Source organism: Garra rufa, chromosome 3, assembly GCF_049309525.1.
Source record: "Garra rufa chromosome 3, GarRuf1.0, whole genome shotgun sequence".
NCBI lineage: Eukaryota > Metazoa > Chordata > Actinopteri > Cypriniformes > Cyprinidae > Garra > Garra rufa.
In genome coordinates, this window is record NC_133363.1 from 57,068,868 (window position 1) to 57,094,097 (window position 25,230).

Below are 25,230 nucleotides of genomic sequence, written 5' to 3' on the forward strand. Positions count from 1 at the left end.
CCGTCAGAATGAGACTCCAAACATCTGATAAATACATCACAATAATCCACAAGTAATCCAAACCACTCCAGTCATCCATTATTATGGCGTTTTAACTTTAAACCATTGCTTCTGGCCATAATAATGCTTCCTCTAGTCAAAAAGTCCATCCCATGTTGTCCTCTCACATCAAAATCCACCAACATATTTGTTTAGAATTGTTTTTGGACTGTTTTTTGCTTAGTCCTTAATCAGTGTATATTTCTCTTCTTCTGCTAACTTTTTACTTTACAAGATGTAAACCCATGGATTGTAGTGGTTACTTGTGGATTATTGTGATGTTTGATGTTTGTGACTCTTAGGCTGATGATACACTGGGCAACTTTTTGAGCAATTTTGATGGGCAACTTTTTTTGAGCAATGTTGCTTGGGCACTTTCCCATGTAAATGGGTAACAAATTTCTATCTGGATAATTTAGTTCAGTTGTGGGCCCTGTATCACACCTGGCTGCCCACTGACGGCAACATTTGCCAAAATTGCCTGGCAACATTGCTCAAAAAATTGCCCAGTGTATCCTCAGCATTACTCTGATGGGATCCTTGTTGTAATTTAAAAGATGCAAATCAATAGTTTTGCATTTAAGTTGGCATTTAATAATAAACGTACAAATTCAATAAAGAGGAACAAACAAAAGCCTTAAGGTATAATCTTTATAGTAGCATCCACAATGTACAGACAAAAAGTAATAAACATTTTCTGAAGCTGCTGGCAAACCATAACGATGTAGCCTGGTTCCTGCCTGCGGAGACAAATATTTATTTTTATTTTTTTTTGTAGTAAAATGACTGATTCATTCTTTTCATCTATCAAAGCATATTTAGTTAAGAATGCAAATAACAACATTGTTTGATCTGGAGCGGTACTGCTCACCTCTGTGCTCAAGCATGAGTTCGCCTTCATATTGGGCCATGCCAAGTGCTTGTCTTTGTTCACTGTCTAATTCCGCCCACTGCTCCTCTGTCACGGCACACGCTTGTTCAGAGCTCAGCCAAGACAGCTGTGTGGCACTGAATACCACCTGGAATAATGAGAGACATGCCTGATGAATAAATGCTGGCATCAAACTGGGGTCTTCCTTGCACTGATTGTTGGTTAGAAGCTCTTAGTTAAAGATAAGCCATCTATAGAAAGTTTTTATCATGTTGCTGCTTTATGTTAAACAGTTTTAAATTACTTTTTTCCACATCAATCTACACTCTATGCACCATAATGACAAAGCAAAAACAGAATTATCACAACTACATAAATTTATTTAAAAAAAAAACCTGAAATAAGTACATTGCATAAGTATTCACACCCTTAACTCATTACTTAGTTGAAGCACCTTTACAGCCTCAAGACTTTTTGTGTATGATGCAACAAGATTTGCACATCAACATTTGGCAATTCTTCATCTCACCTCTTCACCTCTCAAGCTCATTCCGCTTGGATGGGGTCTGGAAGACATTTTCAGGTTTTTCCAGAAATGTTTGACTGGGTTCAAGCCCAGACTGTGGCTGGGCCACTCAGGGACATTCATAGAGTTGTCTATAAGCCACTCTTGCTGTGTGCTTAGGGTCATTGTCCTGTTGGAAGGTGAACCTTCTGCCCAGTCTGATGTTCTGAATGCTCTGAACTGGGTTTCATTAAGGATATCTCAATATTTTGGTGCATTGAGCTTTTCTTCTACTTTGACGAGTCCCTCAATCCCTGCTGCTGAAAAACAGCCACACAGCATGAGGCTGCTACCAGCACACTTTGCTTTTGGGATGGTACTCTGCAGGTGTTGAGCAGTGCCTGGTTTCCTTCAAACATGATGCTTGGAATCAAGGTTAATCAGACCAGAGAATCTTGTTTCTCACAATCTGAGCATCCTTTACAAATTCCAAGTGTGTTTTCATGTGTCTTAACTGAGGAGAGGATTGAGTCTGGCCACACCGCTATAAAGCCCAGATCGGTTTAGTGTTGCAATGTTTGTCCTTCTGTAAGTTTCTACCATCTACATACAGTATATGATCATGGAGCTCAACTAGAGTGACCATCAGCTTCTTGGTCACCATCGATTTCTCAGCTCTAGGAAGAGTTGTGGTTGTTTCAAACTTCTTCCATCAAGGGAAACAGAGAATACATGCTTCTGTGAACCTTCAATGCAGCTGAACTCTTCCCTAGATGTATGGTTTGATGCAATCCTGTCTCTGAGCTCTACAGGCAGTTTTTTTTACTTCAGGGCTTGGTTTTTGCTCTGATATGCATTTGCAGCTGTTAGACCTTTTATTAGGATGTGTGTGCCTTTCCAAATCATACCCATTTAATTGAATTTGCCACAGGTTAACTTCACTCAAAGTGTAGCAACATCTACAATCCAAAGCAATACGAATGCTCCTGAGCTCAATTTCAACTGTCCCAAAGAAGGGTATGAATACTTATGCAATGGAATCATTTGAGTTTTTTATTTTTAATAAATTGTAATAAAAAGTTAAAAACCTGTTTTTTGCTTTGCTATTATGGTGTATAGAGTATAGATTGACGTGGAAAAAAAGAAATTTAAAGCACTTTAACATAAGGCACCAACATAAAATTCTGACATAAAAACACTGTATATTCTAAAGATGTTCAGAACGGCATATTTTCAAAATCATTTAGTCAGTGGATTGTTTAAACAACCCACCAATCAAGTAACTGACTTAAACTGGACCTGCAATATTATGCTGGTTTAGGGTTCACACGATCTTGCTCAAATGCTTTTCTGGGGTCGTATTTACATAAGAAGTATTACTGCATTTGTTAACAACAAAAATGCATGTTTTTTGCATAATGAAGTGAAAACACAACCAAAGTGTTTTTCTATATGTATATGGATGTAGCAGGGGTTTTGTAGAGAAGAGGAATTGAAAGGCACAAGTTTTCTGAGACTGTTAAACTGTTTTTGGTTTGGTTTGGTCGTGTTTACTGTTCAGCAAATTTCATGGGTGAAATCCAGCCTTTTCAATAGGAATGATTGAGAATTTCACTTAAAGTATTAGTTAAATCCAGAAATAAAATTTCCTGATAATTTAATCACCCCTATGTCATCCAAGACGTTTGTCTTTCTTCCTTCAGTCAAAAAGAAATGAAGGTTTTTGAGGAAAACATTATAGGATTTTTCTCCATATAGTGGACTTCAATGGTGGCCAACGGGTTGAAGGTCCGTATTGTAGTTTCAGTGAAGCTTCAAAGGGCTCTACATGATCCTAGCCGAGGAATAAGGGTCTTACATAGTGAAACAAGTGCTCATCTTGCTAGGTTTGCGTCCATAACCCAGTGTTTACAAAGCGAACATGCAAAGAAAGTCAAACGCCCATTACAAAAAATATTAAAACAACAATGTCGGACAATTTTGAAGATGGAGGAGTTTTCACTCTACCTTACAGTTTTTTAACTGAACTGCACAAACAAAAAATTAACCAACATGATTATATAATGTGTGAAGTTGAGGGTGTGCATAACAGAGATAGTGGTTTAAAAATGACAGAAATGTTTAACTTTTTTAGAAAATGACCAATTGTTTTGCTAGATAAGGCTCTTATTCCTTGGCTGGGATTGTGTAGAGCCCTTTAAAACTGCACTGAAACTACAATTTGGACCTTTAACCCACTGATCCCCATTAAAGTCCACTATATGGAGAAAAATCCTGGTTTTCCTCAAAAACTTTCATTCCTTTTTGACTAAAGAAAGTAAGACAATGGTTAACAATAAATATTTTTTGTCAATAGCATAGAGACCTATGAAGCACTTCTTAAACAGAAGTCACTTTTAAACTAATACACTGGTTGAGTTGAGAGCTGTGCATGTGATTGCGCCTTTAGACAATTCATCAAATACTGAAGCTGTACGATGAACAGGAGTTACAAAGTGAAAGAAAACAAATAAAACAGACATCAATAACTCACAGCGAATTTTCTTGGAGATATCAGGGTTATTGCCGCTGGCGTAAGTCCTTCCACTTGCTCTTTTATTAGTGCAGACAACACCATATCCTCCAGCCCAGCTGAGAACACAGAATTTGTTTGTCTTATTCTTTTTATAAGCCTGCCCATTTTTGCCATGTGCATATTGTCCACTGAACTGATTGTAATGGAATCCACTGTCAGTACCTGCCAAAGTCCCAATCTCGGTGAAGACCTCAGAGCCCCAGCTGCTGACTGGACCAAAGCCCAGAGGATTGGAAAGGCGTGACGTCAGCGCCTCGGTCTGCTGCTCAGAACACGGCAGTACCATCTCCCCCAGAAACAAAGCGGCCACGCTAATGGACACAAACACAATGCATTCAAAGTTTCTGAGGTGAATCGTTTAGTATATGATTTCTGTAAACTGATTTCCCCACTGACCTCAAGTTGAACGGGTCTAGACGGGATATTTCAGAGGAGCTGAAGCCACAAAGCAGATGTCCGAAGGAAACAAGCTCAACCACACCAAGTTCTTCAGGCTTTTGTTTAAGTCGCTTCATTATACCAAGGACAACTGCTCTCATCTGTTTAAAAATAAAAATACATGTACTATTTCTGTTTAGGACTTCAGTCCAATCCGAATAACTGAAAACATACTTTCTTTGCGCTCCACCCATTGAGATCCCCAAGATGGGCCACCACAGCCAGATTGGAGAAGTTGACAGCCTGTAGCTCTCTTTCGCCCATCTCTGTGACTATACATCCCAGTTCCAACACCTGTTCTGGTTTAAGCTGCCTCACTGGTTTATACACCTAAAATAATGGTTGTTACAGTTGAGGTCAAAAGTTTACACCCCCCTTTTAGAATCTGCAAAATGGTCATTATTTTACCAAAAATGCATGTTGTTGTTTATTTAGTACTGACCTGAATAAGATATTTCACATAAAATATGTTTACATATAGTCCACAAGAGAAAACAATAGTTGAATTTATAAAAATGACCAAGTTCAAACGTTTACATCCGCTTGATTCTTAATACTGTGTTTTTACCTGAATGATCCACAGCTGTTTTTATGTTTAGTGATAATTCTTCACGAGTCCATTTTTTGTCCTAAACAGTTGCTCTTAAGAAAAATCCTTTGAGTCCCACAAATTCTTTGGTTTTCCAGCATTTTTGTGTTTTGAACCCTTTCCAACAATGCCTGTATGATTGTGAGATCCATCTTTTCACACTGAGGACAACTGAGGGATTCATATGCAACTATTACAGAAGGTTCAAACACTCACTGATGCTCCAGAAGGAAAAACCATGCATTAAGAATTTGAAGATCAATCAGGGTCAATTTAACTTATTTTGTCCTCTGGGAAACATATACATATCTTCTGTAGCCTCTGAAGGGCAGTACTAAATAAAAAAAATGTGATATTTGTGCAAAATAAGAAAAAAGGAACATACTCCATTCTGTTCAAAAGTTTTCACCCTCCAGCTCTTAATGCATTTTTTTTCCTTCTAAAGCATCAGTGAGCATTTGAACCTTTTGCATATGAGTCCCTCAGTTGTCCTCAGTGTGAAAAGATAGATCTCAAAATCATACAGTCTTTGTTGGAAAGGGTTCAAATACATAAAAAATGCTGGAAAACCAAAGAATTTGTAGTACCTGAAGGATTTTTCTGAAGAGCAGCTGTTCAGGACAAACAAGGGACTCATAAAGAACTATCACTAAACAAAAAAAAACAGCTGTGGATCATTCAGATAAGAACACAGTATTAAGAATTAATAGGATGTAAACTATTATTTTCTCTTGTGGACTATATGTAAACATCTATTATATTAAATATATTTTCCAGTTCAGTACTAAATAAACAATAACATGCATTTCGTATGAACCCTCTTATTTTGGTTAAATAATTAACAATTTGCAGATTCTGTAAACTTTTGATCTCAACTGTATATGAGATAAAGCATTTGATAATCAATGAACAACATTTGGACAAGCAGAAGTAGCTTAACTGGTCTGAGTTCCATCCAAAGTGCTTCACGTTGCTCAACAGCTAGTTCGTCATCTTGACCGATGAACTCAACGCACGACTTCAGCTCTCTCTTCTTCATCCGATTCAGCTGATAAGACCTCCAGGCCGATGGAAACGTCCCTTTAATGTCTGCACAGCTTGGAATGGGCCCTAGTAAGCAACAACATGTGATTTACCTTTCTGTAGAAGCCATAAATAATAACTGATGGATTCTGTAAATGAACCCAGCACACAACTCACCCCTTCTCATCCACCATCGACCTTTAACGATCCCGTGGGTGAGGGCCTTCATCTTTTCTCGTAGTCCTTTCAGGTCCAAACAAGCCTTTCCCACTTCGCTGTTTTTCCAAAGCCACTGGCTCATCAGGATCTGCTCAACTGTGTCTTTACCTAAATCACCCTTGAAGGACACAGGTAAAGTTCAATGTGATGATATCCTGAGTTTTAGTTGAATGGAAAGGCCTGTGTTTTCCTTACCAGTGGTAGGGATCTTATCTGCTGCAGTGAAAGGGTGAACAGAAGTCTACCCACATGCTCAACATCCCCAACCGTCCACGTTTTCGGATCTCTGTTGCAAACAACAGGGGCTTTGTCAAATTCTCAGTACAGAAGCAATATGTACTCTGCTTGCAGTGAGGAACAGTTTGCTGTCAGAACAAAGAGGTTGTCAACAATATAAAAATGGAATGGCCTTGTCTCACCCCATCATGGTTCTCTCTGTGAGCAAAGCTGCTATTTGTCTAAAAGTGTCAGAAGGCAGGCAATATTGTTTCAGTTCTTCCAGTCGCAGTTTCAGAGCCTCTCGGTCCATGTGAGATAACACATCCCTGTCCAGGAAAGGCAAAAAAGGGCCGAGCATGTCCATGGAGGCTCCAGTGAGGCCATTTTCAGGGATGCCCTATCAATAGAAAAAGAATTTCGAACAATCTGTATTTTATAAGTAATAAACCTCCTTTTTTGAAAGAAATTGATACTTTTATTTGGCAAAGATGCATTACATTGATCAAAGCTGAATGTAAACACATTTATAATTTCAAATGAATCTTTTTATTTAAAACTTTCTATTCATGAAAGAATCCCAAAAAACAGTATCATGGTTTCCACAAAAATATTAAGTAGAAGTGTTTTTAACGTTGATGATAATAAATAAACGTTTCTTAAGTGCCAAATCAGCATTTTAGAATGATTTCTGAAGGATCCTGTGAAGCTAAAGACTAGCTAAATTATGAAATTAAAAAACAATGAAATAGAAAGGGCATTTTATAAAAAGAGAAACATCACACTACCAGTCAAACGTTTTTGAATAGTAAGATTTTTAAGTTTTTCTTTTTAATTCTCTTCTGCTCAACAAGCCTGCATTTATTTGATCCAAAATACAGTAATATTGTGAAATATTTTTACTATTTAAAATAACTGTTTTCTATTTGAATATATAAAATATAATTCATTCCTGTGATTTCAAAGCTGGTCATTACTCCAGTCACATGATCATTAAGAAATCATGAAAATATGCTGATTTATTCTTATTAACAATATTTAAAACTGCTGAGTACATTTTTTTTCAGAATTCTACTCTGAAATCTACTCTGTACTGTTTTCAACATAATAATAACAACAACAAAATGTTTTAAGCGGCAAATCTGAATATTAGAATGATTTCTGAAGGGTCATGTGACCGAGTAATGATGCTAAAAATTATATTTTAGAATATATTCAAACAGAAAATAGTTATTTTAAATAGTAAACATATAATATTTTAAATAGTACATAGTATAGTACTTTGGATCAAATAAAAGATAATTTTTAAAAAACAATAAAAAACTTTTGACTGGTAGTGTATTTAAAATAGTAAACAGTTATTTTAAATTGTAATAATATTACTGTTACTACGTTTTTTTAATCAAATAAATACAGCCTTGGTAAGCATAAACTTCTATAAAAAAAATACTGAACCCAAACTTTTGAATGGCACTAAATATGACTTCAAAAACTGATCCAAACCACATCTGTATAATCCACATTTTTGGAAATGCATTTCTACATTCTGAAACAGTAAACTGCTACTGGATGAGGTGAGCTACACAGTTCATCTCGGTTGTTGTGAAGCTTGTAATAAATCTGTTACTGCATTGACTACAATCATGAAATGTTGAAAACCGGCGATGATTTTGTGCTTACGAGTACATCGATAGCTTTCTCTGCTAGGGCCGTTTGCTTGTGTCGTGGTAGCTGGAGAAAGTCAATAAAGTGTTGTCGAACATAGTCCAGTACACTTAAGAGTGAGGCATTAGACAGGTGCTCCATCATGGTCAGTCTGAGAGACAAAATACAACAGTGGGATCATGAAAGTAAAAAAACAACAAATGAGAATCTGGGTCAACCGCTGATCTTACGGTAATCTTGCAGAAAATGAAGGGTCCAAGTCATTCAGATCAACATCAGGCCATTTCCATAGCTCCACCACAATACATTTCCTCTGTTAAACATAACAACAGTGTTGTTCATTTCCCACGGACATAAACATCCCTTTCATAAACCGTTACACTTCAAAAGTTTTTGGACAGGAAAATGATGTTGTTGGTTTTTTTTTGCATTTATTTGATTCAAAATACAGCAAAACAGTACAGTTTTGAAATATTTGTACTATTTAAAATAATTTCTATTTGAAATTATTTTAAAATATAATTTATTCCTGTGATTTCAAAGCTGAATTTTCAGCATCATTACTCCAGTCACATGATCCTTCAGAAATCATTCTAATTTTCTTATTTGCTGCTCAAAAACATGTATTATTGTTACTATGTTCAAACAAAGACTATAGAATACCCAAGACATGTCACTCTTATGGTTCAAAACAGCTAAGTAGATTTTTTCAGGTTTCTTTGATGGATAGAAAGTTTAGAAAAACAGCATTTATCTGAAACAGAAATCTTCTGGAGCATTATAAATGTCTTTATTATCACTTCTGATCAATTTAAAGCATCCTTGCTCAATAAAAGTATTAATTTCTTTTATTTTCTTTATAAAATATATATATATATATATATATATATATATATATATATATATATATATATATATATATACACACACACATACTGACTCCAACTGTTTTAAATATTGATAATAATAATAATAATTGTTTCTTGAACAGCAAATTAGCATATTAGAACGATTAAGACTGTCACTGGAGTAATGATGCTAAAAAAATCTGCTTTAATCACAAGAATAAATTACATTTTTAAAATATATTCAAGTAGAAAATAGTCATTTTAAATAGTAAAAATATTTCAAATATTTTTACTGTTTTTGCTGTACTTCAGATCAAATAAATGCAAGCTTGGTGAGCAGATGAGACTTCTTTAGAAAACATTAAAAAGTTAAAAAGTATGTCATACTCTTGGTGAGAAACAAGTGCCATGAGCTATGTTAAATCATGTCACTTAATCAAAATATTATAATCTCTGCATTTTGCCTTTGGACAGATATATAGGCTTTTAAGGCATTGTGTATATTAATAAGATTTCTCATATTCTTACCAAACCAGGTCTAAGTCCTCCAGGCAACTTAGTGATGAACTGCAACAATTCAGAAAAGCCTGACTCATTTACCCAAAGCTTCAGCCATTCACAGCTCACGCCACCAGCAATTCGACCTAAATCACTTTAGTGGAAAGAAACATTTTTGTATGAATATTATTACATTTTAACCAACACATATATAATAATAACACACAATATTTGTGCTAGAGATGCAACTAAGCCCGGCATGAATTTCCAAAGAGGCTAGCCGAGCGGGCGACAATCATAAAGTACAGTAATGCTAGATATCACTTACAGTATTGACTCTCCTGTGATGTTTACGGTCCGCTGAATCATTTTGAACAGCATTTGAGCCTGTTGTGTCAAATACAACAAGTGAGTCTGAGAAACTGGATCGCCCTCGAGGTTGTATCTGATACACTTTTGGCTGAGACAAGGTCTCTTTAATGTGGGTGATTATTAATTCATTTTCCCTGGTGGAGGATATTGTACCACATTAAGATCAATTTGCTTGATGGCAGTTGAGGGGCTCAGATTATTAATTTACTGAAAGGCTCCTTTGAAGCATGACAAATTATCCACCAAAGAACTTGAGATCTGCTTTGTCTGGCAAGAGCAGTACAGGGCACTGAATGTAATTTACTAGAGCTTCTATAGTTTCTTTAAAATGCGTCTGAGTGAAAAGACGCATTTCACATTAGAAAGGCGTACTGTTCCTGGACAGTGTTAGCTGAAGTCTGTTTTTGCAAAAGGCAACTTTCCCAAAACCAAAAGTATGAAATTTGACTTGTACCTGTTGGTGAGACCATGGCAGATGCTTATACACAGATAAGTCACGAAGGATCGTCTCTCCATCTAAATCTGACATTAATTTCTTCAAGGAGACGAATGGTAGAAGACATTGCAACTGCTGTTTTATATTTGCAAATGTCCGTTCCAGAGCCTTCAAACAAACAGCATGTGTTACACACTAACAGACCGAACTAAATCTAATACATTAGTACAAATGTGGAAACTAGAAGTTCAAACCTGTTGGAGTGCAAAATGGACCATCGCTCGATGAGCAGGTTGCAGGTCAGCCAGCATTAAACTCCAACACAGACAATCAGGTGTGGACTCAGGAACAACTAGCTTTCTTAAGAAAGAAGGCCCCAGACCTGGAAACAATGGCTTCAGTCTGCAGAGCGTGTTGGCACTGAACTAAACAGGATTGAGAGCAGGATTGTAAACACAAGACTCACTCAAGGTAAGCATCATAACTAGACTAGTACATAGCTTACATTTGTTTCTTGTGCTATTTTGTTCAGTATCTGGAATGCCTGCATTAGAAGAAATAGATAAGCAGAAAATTAATAATTTGGCGTCAAATTCAAAAGCAGGAATTTGAATTGAATTGTCCACACCCCATAGAAAGTTAAAGTGGAATGACAGTTAGAGGAATCTATCTATCAATATATCTATCTCTCTACACTCCTAAAAATAATGTTTCTTCATTGGCATCTTTGGTTCCAATAAGAACTTTTAACATCCATGGAACTATTCCAACTATCATTCCATTCCACAAATGTGAGACCGCAGAAGCAGTCATAAGTAGCATGGGTTTATTTGTAGCAACAGCCAACGATTTTACGTTTATGACAAAAATCATTAGGACATTAAGTAAAGATCATGTTCCATGAAGATTTTTGCACATTTCAATATAGCTAAACTTAATTTATGATTAGTAATATGCATTGCTAAGGACTTCATTTGGACAACTTTAGGCAATTTTCTCAACTTTTTAATTTTTTTGCACCCTCAGATTCCAGATTTTCAAATACACAAAAAATAAAGGTGCTTCATGATGCCAAATGGTTCCATAAAGAACCTTTAACATCTGAAGAACCTTTCTGTTCTGCAAAAGGTTCTTTGTGGTGAAAGAAGGTTCTTCAGATTATAAAAAAGTAAGAAAGAGATGGTTATTTAAAGAACCTTTGACTGGATGGAACCAAAAATGACTGTGACTGTGAAACCAAAAATGGTTTTTCTATGGCTTTGCTGTTAAGAACCTTTTAAAACATCTTTATTTTTAGTTGTATCTCGGCCAAATATCGTCCTATCCTAACAAACCACACATTTTCAGATGATATATAAATGTCAAATTCAAAAAATCAACCCTTATGACTGGTTTTGTGGTCCTGGCTCACAAATGTTCTTCATACTTTTAAAAATAAAGGTTCTAAAAGGGGGTTTTCACTATGATACCATTTTTGGCTCCCTAAAGAACCTTTCAGTCTCATTAGTCTTCATCAAAAGAATGTTGTTGTTTTTTAGTTTGAAGTAGAAATTAAAATTTCAAATCTAAGATCTTTAAAAATCAATGAAAAAGATCAGTGGATGTTACAGGTTCTTTAGGGAACCACAGATATCAATAAAACCTTTATGTTTGAGTGTTCATAGCAGAAAAGGGTCCTTTAGATTATTAATAGTTCTACACATTAACTTTTTCATGAAAGGTTCTTTGGGGAACCCAAAATAGTACTTTAACGGCATTGCTACGAAACACCCTTTTTGTAAGTTTTATATATAAGAATCAATTAAGCAATCAATCTTTCATCTGTCTGTCTGTCTATCCATCAATCCTGCTCCTGAAGGGCCACTGTCTTGCAAAGTTTAGCTCCAACCCCAATTGACCTTCGCAAACAGCTTGATTTACAGGCAATCTGAACAATCAAAACACTAAATCCGCCATTTTGTCCGACAAACAATTCAGACAAGAGATTAAATCAACTTTGGTGGACTTAAACTTGAAAAATTGTGTGTATTGACATCTTTTCGTGGTTGAATTAAAATACATTCTGATGTTCATTTATGTTTATTTCATTCTTTAAGGTGAGACACTGCAGGTGAATGGGGTAAAACGAATAACTAATGTGCATTTGAACTGCATTTCGGAAGTTCAAACTTCGGGGCGCCATCCATATCCATTATAAAGAGAGAAATCCTGAAATGTTTTCCTCTAAAAAACATAATTTCTTTACGACTGAGGAAAGAAAGACATGAACATCTTGGATGACAAGGGGGTGAGTACATTATCTGTGCGTTATTGTTATGAAAGTGAACTAATCCTTTAAGGCTTATAACATTCCAGCCTTTATTAAGCCAATGCTCAATGTTTGTCTTGAAAAGTTAAAAAAAATTTGTTTAATTCTACATATTTACATTCAAATTCAAATTTCAATTGTGCATCCTATTTAAATGCAAAAGCTGAATTGGAATTTAAAAAGACTTAAATTCTACTGCACTTACCTGTGCAGGTGGAAAAGTTGGCATACCCGCCAGAGTTACCAGTTCCAACAACTCATTTAAGGACAGCGGCTCCAAAAATGAAGCTCCCATTTGTGGCAGCATACCTTGTAACGAGGCCATTGCAGAAGCTGATAAGATACTGGCATTTAAAGATTTAAGGGCCGTCCCAAGCCAATGCGACAGCTTTGGATAAAAGAAGAAACACTTCAAATATTATTCCACAACGCACACAATGATATCCAGAAAATCAAGACTCACTCTGCCACTTGCACTGACGTGTCCCTCTGACACACATTGTGCCAGCTGCTGCCACAGGACGGGTGAGAGATTCGATGAAGACAATAACTGTTGTAAGTCATCAGAGTTCAGGTAACATATGAGAACTCCTAACCTGTTGCGAGAAACATGGTGTCTTCTATTTGTTCATAAATTGCAAAGTGTCAAATGGTATTTAAATTGAATTTGTACCTCATTATGTTGTCACTTGTCAGGTTCTTCCCCTTTCCGAAGACAGTACGAAGTACATGGCGCCCCCTTGTGGCATCCAGACTGCTGTTCCCCAACATCTCCATTAAGGGCGTGAGCTGCAGGTCAAACATTCAGATTTTACTTTCAGAATGTGAAAAGTAAAAAGCATGATCTTTTGATGGAGACATACTCACTTGTTGAGATGTGAGCTGCTGAAAGTGACTGACTGGGAGATGTGGAAGTAGAGGCAGAATGGAGCTGATGAAGTATGGAGGCCACAAAGGCACATCTCCAGCTATGCTGGACTGCAACAGGCGTTTTACAAAGGCTTGTTTTTGTGGAGACTTCATCTCAGAGCTGTGATCACTAATGGCCATTAGTCTGAAGTGAAGTGAACATAATTAAATTAGGAGGACACTGGGCTAAATCATGAAATATAGTTTCGATATGATCCACTTACACACTTTCATTGACCATGAGAGAAGCAGGGAAGGTCATAATGTCTGAGACAGACATGTACGGTATAAACTGGGAGAGGTCGATGAAAAGCTCAGGTGTTACGCGAGGAAACTTGTGAATGAAAGCAGCTGTCATGGTTTCCATGGCCTCTTGTTCCTTTGGAGAGACCTGCGAATGACACCAGTTATACACGTATATGTACTTCTAAGTATATTCAACATACAAGCATTTTTTTATTTACCTGTATAGTTTCCACATGAAGTTGATCCCAACTCTGATGAACATGGGAAAGGAATCTTTTCACAGCATCTTTTTCCGCCGACATAACCACACTTCGAATACTCTCTCTAGGCATCTGTAGGTACTCCTTGGAGTGTAAAAATGTCAGAATTAGACATTGACAAATATGTGCTGACAAAATAGTGCAGTTTTGCGAGGAATGCCTGTGGGTGAAAGGGCTTAACTCATCAACTTTGTGCTTAATAACTTTAGGAAACTACAGTAATGGAAACGGATACAGTAATGGATTTAACTCAAGGGTTTTCAAACTCGGTTTTGCAAAACGGTGCTAGAGGGTATGCAGAAAATTAAGATAATGACTACAAAAATTATATAATCATAACAATAAATATAGCTGCAAGAAGTAATTGCCGGGGTTCAAGCACTTTAAGGCATTAAAGCACATATGAAAAAGATATTACATATTATTTAGCAAGCCTGTAACCATTGGGTTTAACCATTAGCGGCAACTGTGGTCGGATCTCCCTAAAACTTTGCGTGCTTGTTTAGAATCACCTGTCGCATGTGCTGAGCAGGTTTTGTGAAGTTTTGAGTTTTCCTTCAGGCTTTATAGGCTTTTGGGTATATTTGGACAGGCCCCTATTCTAAATGACTCCGTTATGGCTTCCCAAAGGGTAATTTTCAACATTAAACGAAAAACCTAGGACTAGTTCGCAAAAGTAGGTTTTTTACATTTTCTCAATCATTTAACAAAGGGTTTGATTGACAGGAGTGGTTCTAGTGGTAAAGTCGTTCGGAAAGAGGAGGTCCATGGTATAATATGAATATTGTGCGTATGTGTGAATAACCGTGCAATATACAAAAATGCGATATCGTCCCCAATGACCGATTTCTTTCAAATTTCTTAGATACCTTTAGGGCCGTGAGTCAAACAAGCCCACCAAGTTTTGCTCCGACCAACCTCCACTGAGCTTCTCTAATAGCTGCTCAAATTTGGCATGTTTTTTAAGGTACACAAATATCCTCATATCCATGTATGGCACTTTGGACCAAGACCGTGCATACCGATTTTCATGTCGATCAGGGTTGCCTAACCCTAACCCTAACCCTAACTTTAACAAAACCCGCCCAATTGTTACTCAAAAGCAGCCCAAAAGTTCCAGGGGGTAAAAAACACATTTTGTGGTGGGGTGCCTTTGGTAAAATTATCATTCCAGGGGCTAAATATTACAATATTGGGGTAGCTCCAATGCGCTGACATTAAAACCAACTCGCAGCAACAGTATGAAAGTAGCCCAATTCTGCGGGAAAAGCGCAGACTTGCCAACACTTATGTCAATAGGACAAATGGGTGTGTAGTTTTGGCCATTTTATAGCCTCTTACAGCGCCACCATATAGCCAAGGTCCACAACTTGCCACGTGACCTCGGATTTTAATATGCTTTTAATATGCGTTGTGAGTTTTTCAAAGATATCATTCCATTCAAAAGTCATAGCCATTTAAGTGAAGTTCAATTTTTTTGTTGGGGAAAAATCTTGATATTCACTCTCCAGAGAATATTACTGCACTAGTTTGGTTCAAATCGGGTGAAAAACCTAGGACTAGTTAACAAAAGTAAGCTTTTCAAAAAATCCAAAATAATCCAGAAAATCCATCAGGCCAATTGGGGCAAGCCTTGATGACGTTGTAGACGGTGTGAGTACTACCATTCCTCCAAGTCTCTATGACTTACCACAAAACCCCCTATCCACTACAAATAACGTTTTGTGTAATGTAAAGTTTCCATGGAAGTTAAAGGTTCTTTATGGAACCACAGATGCCAATAAAGAGCCTTTATTTTTAAGAGTGTATTTTAAAAATAGTATCCCTTGCAAAGGGATCCATTTAGGACCCCTTGGCTTCAAAAAGCTTGAAAACCCCTGGGTTTAACTGTCTAGATAATTTATCATAAGAGAGAATGAGTTATACCTGCATTAAAAATCTTAAAGCAGAAGAGTTGCCCTCCCTCTGAATGAGATCCCACAGGACAGGCTGCTGGGGAGAAAAGCCTTTGAAACTGAATGCATTTAACTCAATGCATGGTAATATAACAATAAAATAATAGCATGAAAAACTATGTAACTTTTAAATGCATGACATACACTGAAACAGCTTAAAAGATCTTCTTTTAGGGTGTAGTTCTGCTCTCTTTTCAAGAAGACGCCAACAGTGTGAAGTACACTTATTGATGCATCAGGTCGTAGAGTAGCCCAGAAGGAAGCGTTGTCCTGAAGGCTGGACAGAAGTATGGCCTGACCCAGGCTTTGACGCACCTCTCGTTCCCCTTCATCCAAACCCGCTGAGAGCCCCACCACAAAGTCCAACACTCGAAGCACATAGCTCACTGTAGCTAACCAACCTGTGCGTTCATCCACTGCTCCCTCACACAGAGTGAGCTTATGAATGGTGTCTTGTAGAATGGGCAATGGGTTCACACAAAGTTGAGAGGTGTCGAAGTCATATGGTGCTGGCAGCATGTCAAACAGCTTCTGGAGGACACACTTGGTGCCCTGCTTGTCTTCAGAATTCAAACAATAGTATAAAAGTGAAGGTTGCTTTTGAACCAAAGTAAGATACAGTGTGGCGTTTTTGCAAATGTAATCTTTTAAACCAGCTTTGCTGCTGCAAATCTCAAGGATGTTGGTGTTCATAAAATGTTCTTCCTTCCAGTTCAAGTAATCACAGTTGTCTTTGAGGGCATTATAAGAGTGATTAGGGACGACTTTGGAGCAGTACTCTGCCGCCCAGCTCCCATCTTGAGGTATTTGAGATGACCCATTTCCACACAAAGAGGCAATAAGAGCTGTGTTATTGGGAAGAAAACACCTTCTAAAATCCTGGGCGGTTAGAGTTTTGCTGCTTAGCAGTGTTAAGCAATCCTCAGTGGCGTCTGGAGGAGATCCCACAGAAACATCGTTGGAGAGTTGAAGACAGAGGTCATCAATACTTGACTGGTTGAGGTACTGGTATTCCCTTTCTGCCTGAGAAAATGTAACAGCAAGGCGATTACTAATAGAACAACTAGAAGAATAACAGCATGCAATAAACACTACAAACTACAAACAAGTGTGTTCATAATTAAAATAATACATTAAAATATGGTAAGACACACCAATTTGCAATATCAAGCTGTTTTGGACAGTTAAAAATAGTTGGATGTGGATGAGACCGAAAGCCAGACACATACAATTTACAAATAGCCGCGTAAGGTGGATAGTTTACTCAAAAAATTACAATTCTGTCATAGTTTACTCATCCTCCTCAACCCAAACCACAAGACTTTTGACTAGGATATTTTTAATGAAACCTGCAGGTTTCTGTCCCTAGATTAAAACTCTAAAACTTAGAAGTCCCAAAAAGTTCATAAAGGGGTTTATTAACAAATCATTGAGCGGTTAATCCTAGTCTAGTGAGGAAATACACTATATAAGTAACAGTTTTAATTTAGCTTTAATTCACATGTAAAATGTTGAAAAAAAAAACAGCATATACTGGTTAGGTATGTTTTGAAGCAGGGCAGCTGGTTTAAGATGGTCCTTAGTTGGTCATGAGCTGGTTTAAGCTGGTCATGTGCTGGTCCTAAGATGCACCAGTTTAAACCAGCCCATGACCAACTACGGACCCACTTAAACCAGCTCAAACCAGCTGCCATGCTTCAAAACATTCCTAACCGGCATATGCTGTTTTTTTCAACAGGGTAACGCATACATAGAGCGGATCACATATGGTAAATATGGAAGGCTGTGCATGCATCACACATTAGAAAAAAAATGTAAATGTTCTGCTTCTGAAAAAATTAGTTGATGGAAGAGAAGGAATTGTAGAATAAAGACTTGTTTTCTCTGCACACATTGCACAGTATTCTCATAGCTTCATAAAATTACCGTTGAACCACTGTTGTCACATGGACTATGTATGGACTAACGATGTCCTTGAAGGTGTCAGTTGCATTGCAGTCTATGCAGGGTCAGAAAGTTCTCAGATTTCATCAAAAATATCTTAATTTGTGTTACAAAGATGAACGAACGTCTTACAGGTTTGGAATGACAAAAGAGTGAGCGATTTATGACAGAATTTTCATTTTGGGGTGAACTATCCCTTTACAGTTTTTCTCAGTCGCTTTGGTACATTTCTCAGATCAGAATTGAAATTCTCAAAACTACCTGTTCAATCTTCACATCATTGTGTCACTTGTGCACATCAAAAAAGGAGTTGCAAATGCTTTGGTACATCCATGCAAATGATTATGTACAATTCTCTGCTGTTTCCTACATTATCAAATGCTTATGTCATGTTGATCAAAATGTATTATAATGGGTCTCTGTTAAATAGTCTTACCCCCCACAACATTTAGGCATTAGTTCATAGGCATAGCATAAGTCTTTACATGAAAAATTTGAACAAGTTGTCATAATATGTCAAGCATATTTCTATACATTTCCATTAGACTTTTTTTCTAAATCTGTCCATGAGATTCTTTCCATGCTGCATCACAAGAGAAGATATTTGTTGTGATGTGGAGAAGAGTTTGTGGCCCAACAGACAGGAATGTCAGGAGGTGTAGGAAGACTGCACTGTAATTCCTACAGCACTGCATGTACAGTTTTTCTAAGGAGATTGTCCTGAGTTCACATTTCTACTATTTTTTTTTTGTTTTATTTTTTTCTCTACTGTGCAGTGCTGTCTTTTCCTTTCTGTACAGCAATGACATGGTCTGTCAACCAATTACAGTACAAACAGTAAAAGTGTAAATGTGAATCTTGTCCAGTGTCTTGCAATGAAACTCCTACATACACCAAGGTGTAACCTACAATTTACAATAATTGTCATCCAAACTTTAGCCATAGTTTACATCAGAGAATCCCTCCAGAGTACACTTTTGCTATTTGTATTGTTTTGAGAAATGCACTTAATGTTTTACAAATGTCAAGGATAATCCGAGAAATGTACCAAAGCGACTGAGAAAAACTGTAATATCATTCATAGAAACAAACTAAAAGTAACCCAATGTACCTGATGTGCATGTTGCAGCCAGAATGTAGAGTTGGCACACACTGTTCTGTTAAACTCGTGGGCGAAGAATTCGCTGCAAACGTGAACCCAAAGAAAATCTTCCTCAGCTGCTGAGAGATACCAAGCAGCATCAGAGCAAGTTGCGTGTAAGTCTACCCCAAACTGGTTGACTTCAGGGTCCGGTGAGCCACCCTCTCCATCAAAAAGATTACAGTAGAGGAATACAGTAAAATTCGAGACACCAGTGAGACCAGGGATAGAGGCATTACAGGCAGCTTCTAGAATATCTGCTGAGGGTGAGGGGTCTGAATCACTCTGCTCATGGACTTTTGGCTGGGATTGGTAAAGTTTAGCTCTTCTAGATGAGAAAGTCCTTGTTTCCTCCTCTGTAGAGGGGCAGGTCATTAAAGAGGGCCTGCTGGGTAAACCATCTGACCTGAAACCCATCGCTTGAGCGTTCCATGTCAAGTTATGTTTAATTCCCCTGTACACAGAGGACAACAAATGTGTTAATTTACGATAATCTTTAATATACACTTATAGTTTAATAATTTAAAGTCTTGCTAATTCTCATGACACTTACCACAATATTAACTGCCTGAGGTCACCTTTACAAAGAAACAAGAGTGAATGGAAAAGTTCTGGGTGAATAGTTATATACAAATCACAGATGATAGCAAAGCACTGTTGATTAATTGAGGAAAGTGGAGAGCCGGGTCCTGTATTATACAATTGGCCTTGATGTAACAGCATAGCTGTGCACATAATACCAGTGGTATATGGTTACCAACACATAAAAGAAACAGGAGATTATCCAGGCTATAGGATTTAGAGTAACAAAGATCTGGTTAATGACTAGCAATGGCATTGTGATTTCAGTCAGGGTTTGCGCAAGTAGATGCCTTTTAAAATCAAAAGTATTTTTTTTCATTTGAACTGAAGTAGAAAACAATTTGCAGAACAGGATTCAAATGTGAATGGAAAAATTAAAAGGGAATTAAAAGGCGGCTGTACATTTTTAACTATGGATAAGCAAAGTTTGTCAAGAGGTTTAAATGTTGATTTATTAAAGTCTCTGAGGTTTTACATTTTGAAGGCTTATGTGCCTTACAGACAGAACAAGATGGATGGATAGATGGATAGAACACCAAAATAACAGATAGCAGACTTATAATAACTGAATAACAAATAACAAAATAACTGAATAACAGACAGACAGATAGACAGACAGACAGACAGACAGACAGATAGAATGATAGAACGATAGATAGAACGATAGATAGATAGATAGATAGATAGATAGATAGATAGATAGATAGATAGATAGATAGATACAACAACAGAATGACAGATCGATAGAATGATAGAACAATAGATAGAACAGTAAATGATAGAGCGATAGAACGATAAATACAATAGAATGAGATAGAACGATAGACAGAAAGATAGATAGAATGATAGAACGATAGAACGATAGAACGATAGAACGATACATAAATGGAACAACAGAATAACAGATAGATAGAACGATAGAACAATAGATAGAACAGTAAATGATAGAGCAATAGAACAATAAATACAATGATAGAACAATAGATAGAAGTATAGATAGAACAATAGATAGAATGATAGATAGAAGGATAGATAGAACAATAGATAGAATGATAGAACTACAGAAAGATAGAATGATAGATAGAACGATAGAACAATAAAACGATAGATAGATAGATAGATAGATAGATAGATAGATAGATAGATAGATAGATAGATAGATAGATAGATAGATAGATAGATAGATAGATAGATAGATAGATAGATAGATAGATAGAAGGATAGATAGAACAGTAAAACGATAGAACGATAAATTCAATAGAATGATAGATAGAACGATAGATAGATAGATAGAACGATAGATAGATAGATAGATAGATAGATAGATAGATAGATAGATAGATAGATAGATAGATAGATAGATAGATAGATAGATAGATAGAACAGTAAAACAAACGATAGAGCGATAGATAGAACAGTAAAACAAACGATAGAGCGATAGATAGATAGATAGATAGATAGATAGATAGATAGATAGATAGATAGATAGATAGATAGATAGATAGATAGATAGATAGATAGATAGATAGATAGATAGATAGATAGATAGAATGACAGAACGATAGAACGATAATTAGAACAATATAAAAAGGATTAAAAATGATAGATAGATAAATAGATAGATAGATAGATAGATAGATAGATAGATAGATAGATAGATAGATAGATAGATAGATAGATAGATAGATAGATAGATAGATAGATAGATAGATAGATAGAACAGTAAAACAAACGATAGAGCGATAGATAGATAGAACAGTAAAACAAACGATAGATAGATAGATAGATAGATAGATAGATAGATAGATAGATAGATAGATAGATAGATAGATAGATAGATAGATAGATAGATAGATAGATAGATAGATAGATAGATAGATAGATAGATAGATAGATAGAACGATAGAACGATAATTAGAACAATATAAAAAGGATTAAAAATGATAGATAGATAAATAGATAGATAGATAGATAGATAGATAGATAGATAGATAGATAGATAGATAGATAGATAGATAGATAGATAGATAGATAGATAGATAGATAGATAGATAGATAGATAGATAGATAGATAGATAGATAGAACAGTAAAACAAACGATAGAGCGATAGATAGATAGAACAGTAAAACAAACGATAGATAGATAGATAGATAGATAGATAGATAGATAGATAGATAGATAGATAGATAGATAGATAGATAGATAGATAGATAGATAGATAGATAGATAGATAGATAGATAGAATGACAGAACGATAGAACAATAATTAGAACAATATAAAAAGGATTAAAAATGATAGATAGATAGATAGATAGATAGATAGATAGATAGATAGATAGATAGATAGATAGATAGATAGATAGATAGATAGATAGATAGATAGATAGATAGATAGATAGATAGATAGATAGATACTAGAACTATAAAATGAAGAAAAAAATTATGTATTATTTTAATTGCAATTAAGTAATTTTTTCCCATAATATGCATGATGGAGTCTGTTAAAGTAGCAGTACTATACTTGCCTACAGAACATCGTCCATGGTGACTATACTGCGGTTCCCCCACCACGCTGCTGACATCATCCAGCAGTGCCTTGGTCATATGCGACACTTTTCTTCTCAGATTACCATACACGCTGCGTCCGACATTGTGCAGAAACCCATGTCTGAGGTTATCCAAGCCCTGCAGGAGGCCAGGATTGCGCTCCGCGAACTGTACTGCCCTTTCTCCTGCGCTTGACCTTGACAAAGCCTGAAGAAGCAGAGCCTGCATGGAAGCCAAACTATCCGAATCAGCGCCTGACTGGTTCAACAAGAGCTGCTCCTCATGAAGCACCTCAGGTGGCACGAGAAATGGTTTAAAACGTCCCGTAGAGACTGCTGCCTCTCTCTGATTGCTTTCCACACTCACAGGGTGCAGACTGACAACGGGTTTCCAGTTCCTGGTCTCCATGAAGCTGATGAGCTGCTCAAGCCAGCTCAGGTTGACGGCACAATCATTTCGTCCTTTCAGGACGCAGATGAAACCCTGAAGACCTGCGATGGCCTGGCCGTACGTCCCGCTGACTAGAGCTTGAAAAACAGTTTCGAGCAAAGCACTGATGGTCTTCCAGTTCTGGGAAATGAAAGTCAAGATGGGCTTTTGGGGCTGCCGTTCACTGAGGGTTAAAATGCTCTGCACCAAGCCCAGAAGTCCATTCCAATGTGGGCTCCCCCGAAGAGACAGAAACAAATCCTGAAGCCTGAAAGTGGGTCGCGGAGGGCTTTTCCCATCCCATAATCCGAGCGACGTTTCCCTTCCGGTCTGAAGAAGAGAGTAAAGCAGGTTCTCCCAAAACTGCTCTTCACCAAAAGGTTGCTCATGATCATCTAACTCAGCACTCATCTCTTGCAGATACATGGAGATGTTATACAGGAATCCTGAGAGACGGTTTCGATCAAAGGCTTTGCTTAAAGATGGGAAACTCTTGTTTTTCTTTGGCAGGACACCTAGAGATTTGAGGCCTCCCACGATGCTTCTCACTATGGAATGAATTGGTTGATCTTTCTGTCTTTCGTCTGGTGGTTGTACTCTGTTTGGATTCCATCCTCCACCTTTCCTCCATATCTCAACAAGCTCTTTTAAAATCGCCTCCTTCTGGTCCTCCTTTTTGCTTGCTAACATCAGAAACATTGGTAGAAGTTAGAGTGTGAAACAAATTGAGTCGTTGCACAAACAAACAACAGGAACAGCCAGTATTGTCTTACCTCCAGCAGTGGCTGACACTTGTTCCAGAATAAGCAAAATCACTACAATTCCCAACTTGGCCATCCTTAGTTCCATTGCCTCAAGGTAGAATGGTCAAAGTCATTTTGTTGTCTTTGTAAGACTGCATTTGTCCTCCTTTAGGAGCTGACGGAGACATTCAGAGCGTAAAGTGTCACACTGTGGCGTGCACATGAAATCTTAATGACTATCCACTGTCACTTGGCTAAACTTTCACAAAGAAAAGTTTGGTGCTTTCTAAACTAAACAATAGGGTTTTTTGAGTTACTGAAATACATTAAAAATAGCAATAGCAACTAAATTAGAATATTTCATGCATTCATTAAAAAAACAACATCTGTAAAAAAAACTTGCCTATATGCATCGTCTTAAAAAATAAAACAAAATCCAGACATTAACACACTACTTGAAACTAAAGAATTTTTAGTACTTACAAGCAGTTGTATCCGTGTGAATAGGACTGAGCCAAGTGTGAGCCAATTATTTCTCCGTCCTACTCTCTACATCCTCCTCTCTCAGCATTTGTCACTTTTTGATCCGCTCCCCCTCCCAGACTTTGAGATTCAACTGGATCCTCGAAAGCCACAGCTTCATGTTTCAGCGACATCGTCCCGTCATGTGCCAGCTGACTGTGTGCTGGAGTGAGAGGCCAGAGGCTCAGGGATGTAATATGAGAAAAGAGAAATGTCCAAGGAACTTTAAGAGGGTATACTCTTGTATCACAAGGCAATTTCATAGTAATTAAGATTAAAGGAGTTGCACAGGTAGGTCACTACTTTCGACTGAGGCTAAAACAGGCCACTGTAGATATGCAATAGATAATGTACATGTGCTGCATAATAAATAGTCAACTGAATTACGGTTCTTTCAAAGTCTTCTGATGGAAAGTTCCAAAAAAATTTATAAAATCCAATATTTGTGGTGATAATGTTTTATTTATTTACTATGCATGAAAATATATAATAACATTTTGAACAAGCTTTCATTTTTATATTAGTTTTTTTAGGTTAAATTTTAGTCATTGTTATGTGCTTTTGTCATTTATGTTTGTTGTTTAGTGTTTCTATTTAACTTTAAATGCTTTTCAGGTTTCAGTGGTAGTAATGTTAGAACTTTTTTAATCAAATATTTTTCCGCTTTATAATAACACCACCAGTGTTATTTTAGTATTTATTGAATATAATATTACAGTATTTAATGTTTTGTAATATATTTTAATATATGTAAAATATTTTATTTTATTTTAACTTTTAATAGTTTTTATTAGTTTTTTTTATAAAGTAACTTTATTATTATTAAATTTTTTATTCATTTAATTTATAAACGTGTTTAAACTTAAACTTATGTTAATTCACATAGTTGCCAAGGCAACATTTCTAGTTTCATTTATATTTTTATTTAAGATTTATTAATTTAATATTTTTTACTGACCAGTGTTTTTTAGTATTATTTATACAGTATTGTTGTACTTATTACTGTTTTGAATTAGCTTTAATTTTTAAATTATTAGTTCTTATTTTAGTTTATTAGTTCTTTATTAGTTTTAATTTATTAATTCTTAATTAGTTTATTTTAATAGAATTTTAATAGATTTTTATTTTATTTTAAAACAGTTATTTGTTATGTGCGTTTATTTGTTTTGTTATCTGCTTTCAATATTTTATTCGTTTTTAAAAAATATTTCTACTTAGCTTTTTATTTATTTAAATTTGTAAAATTATATCAATTTAAATATATTTTAATTCACATAGTGGCCAAGGCAACATTTCTAATTTCAGGTTTTTTTACTTAATATTTATTCATTTTATATTTTTATTTAACA

The 25,230-nt window shown here is 36.3% G+C and overlaps 1 protein-coding gene across 1 annotated transcript; it reads right to left on the reverse strand.

Annotated features, from left to right (window-relative positions):
- Positions 1-676: 676 nt before the first annotated feature.
- Positions 677-23,453, reverse strand: LOC141331673 (stereocilin-like). The gene is made up of 29 exons (XM_073836711.1): positions 23,390-23,453; positions 22,166-23,299; positions 19,611-19,635; positions 19,028-19,511; positions 16,117-16,995; positions 15,944-16,006; positions 13,976-14,101; positions 13,736-13,902; positions 13,470-13,656; positions 13,276-13,391; positions 13,066-13,198; positions 12,808-12,990; positions 10,800-10,838; positions 10,549-10,719; positions 10,313-10,462; positions 9,815-9,873; positions 9,517-9,640; positions 8,371-8,453; positions 8,156-8,291; positions 6,679-6,875; positions 6,455-6,545; positions 6,218-6,377; positions 5,958-6,127; positions 4,603-4,758; positions 4,387-4,529; positions 4,153-4,301; positions 3,949-4,046; positions 911-1,058; positions 677-779 (listed from the first exon to the last, which is right to left on the reverse strand). Exons 1-29 carry the CDS (start codon positions 23,451-23,453, stop codon positions 691-693), a joined length of 5,724 nt encoding a protein of 1,907 aa, XP_073692812.1. The 3' UTR covers positions 677-690.
- Between the last annotated feature and the right edge of the window lie 1,777 nt (positions 23,454-25,230).

What these genes read in the sequence shown, in the direction of transcription:
- LOC141331673 (XM_073836711.1), bottom strand. Translation starts at nt 23,453, where the DNA reads ATGGCCAAGTTGGGAATTGTAGTGATTTTGCTTATTCTGGAACAAGTG. An exon ending in ACAAGTGACAACATAATGAG is followed by an intron (nt 13,199 to 13,275) that starts GTACAAATTCAA and finishes TTCTCGCAACAG; the next exon opens with GTTAGGAGTTCTCATATGTT. An exon ending in ATGGGTGGAGCGCAAAGAAA is followed by an intron (nt 4,530 to 4,602) that starts GTATGTTTTCAG and finishes ATTTTTAAACAG; the next exon opens with ATGAGAGCAGTTGTCCTTGG.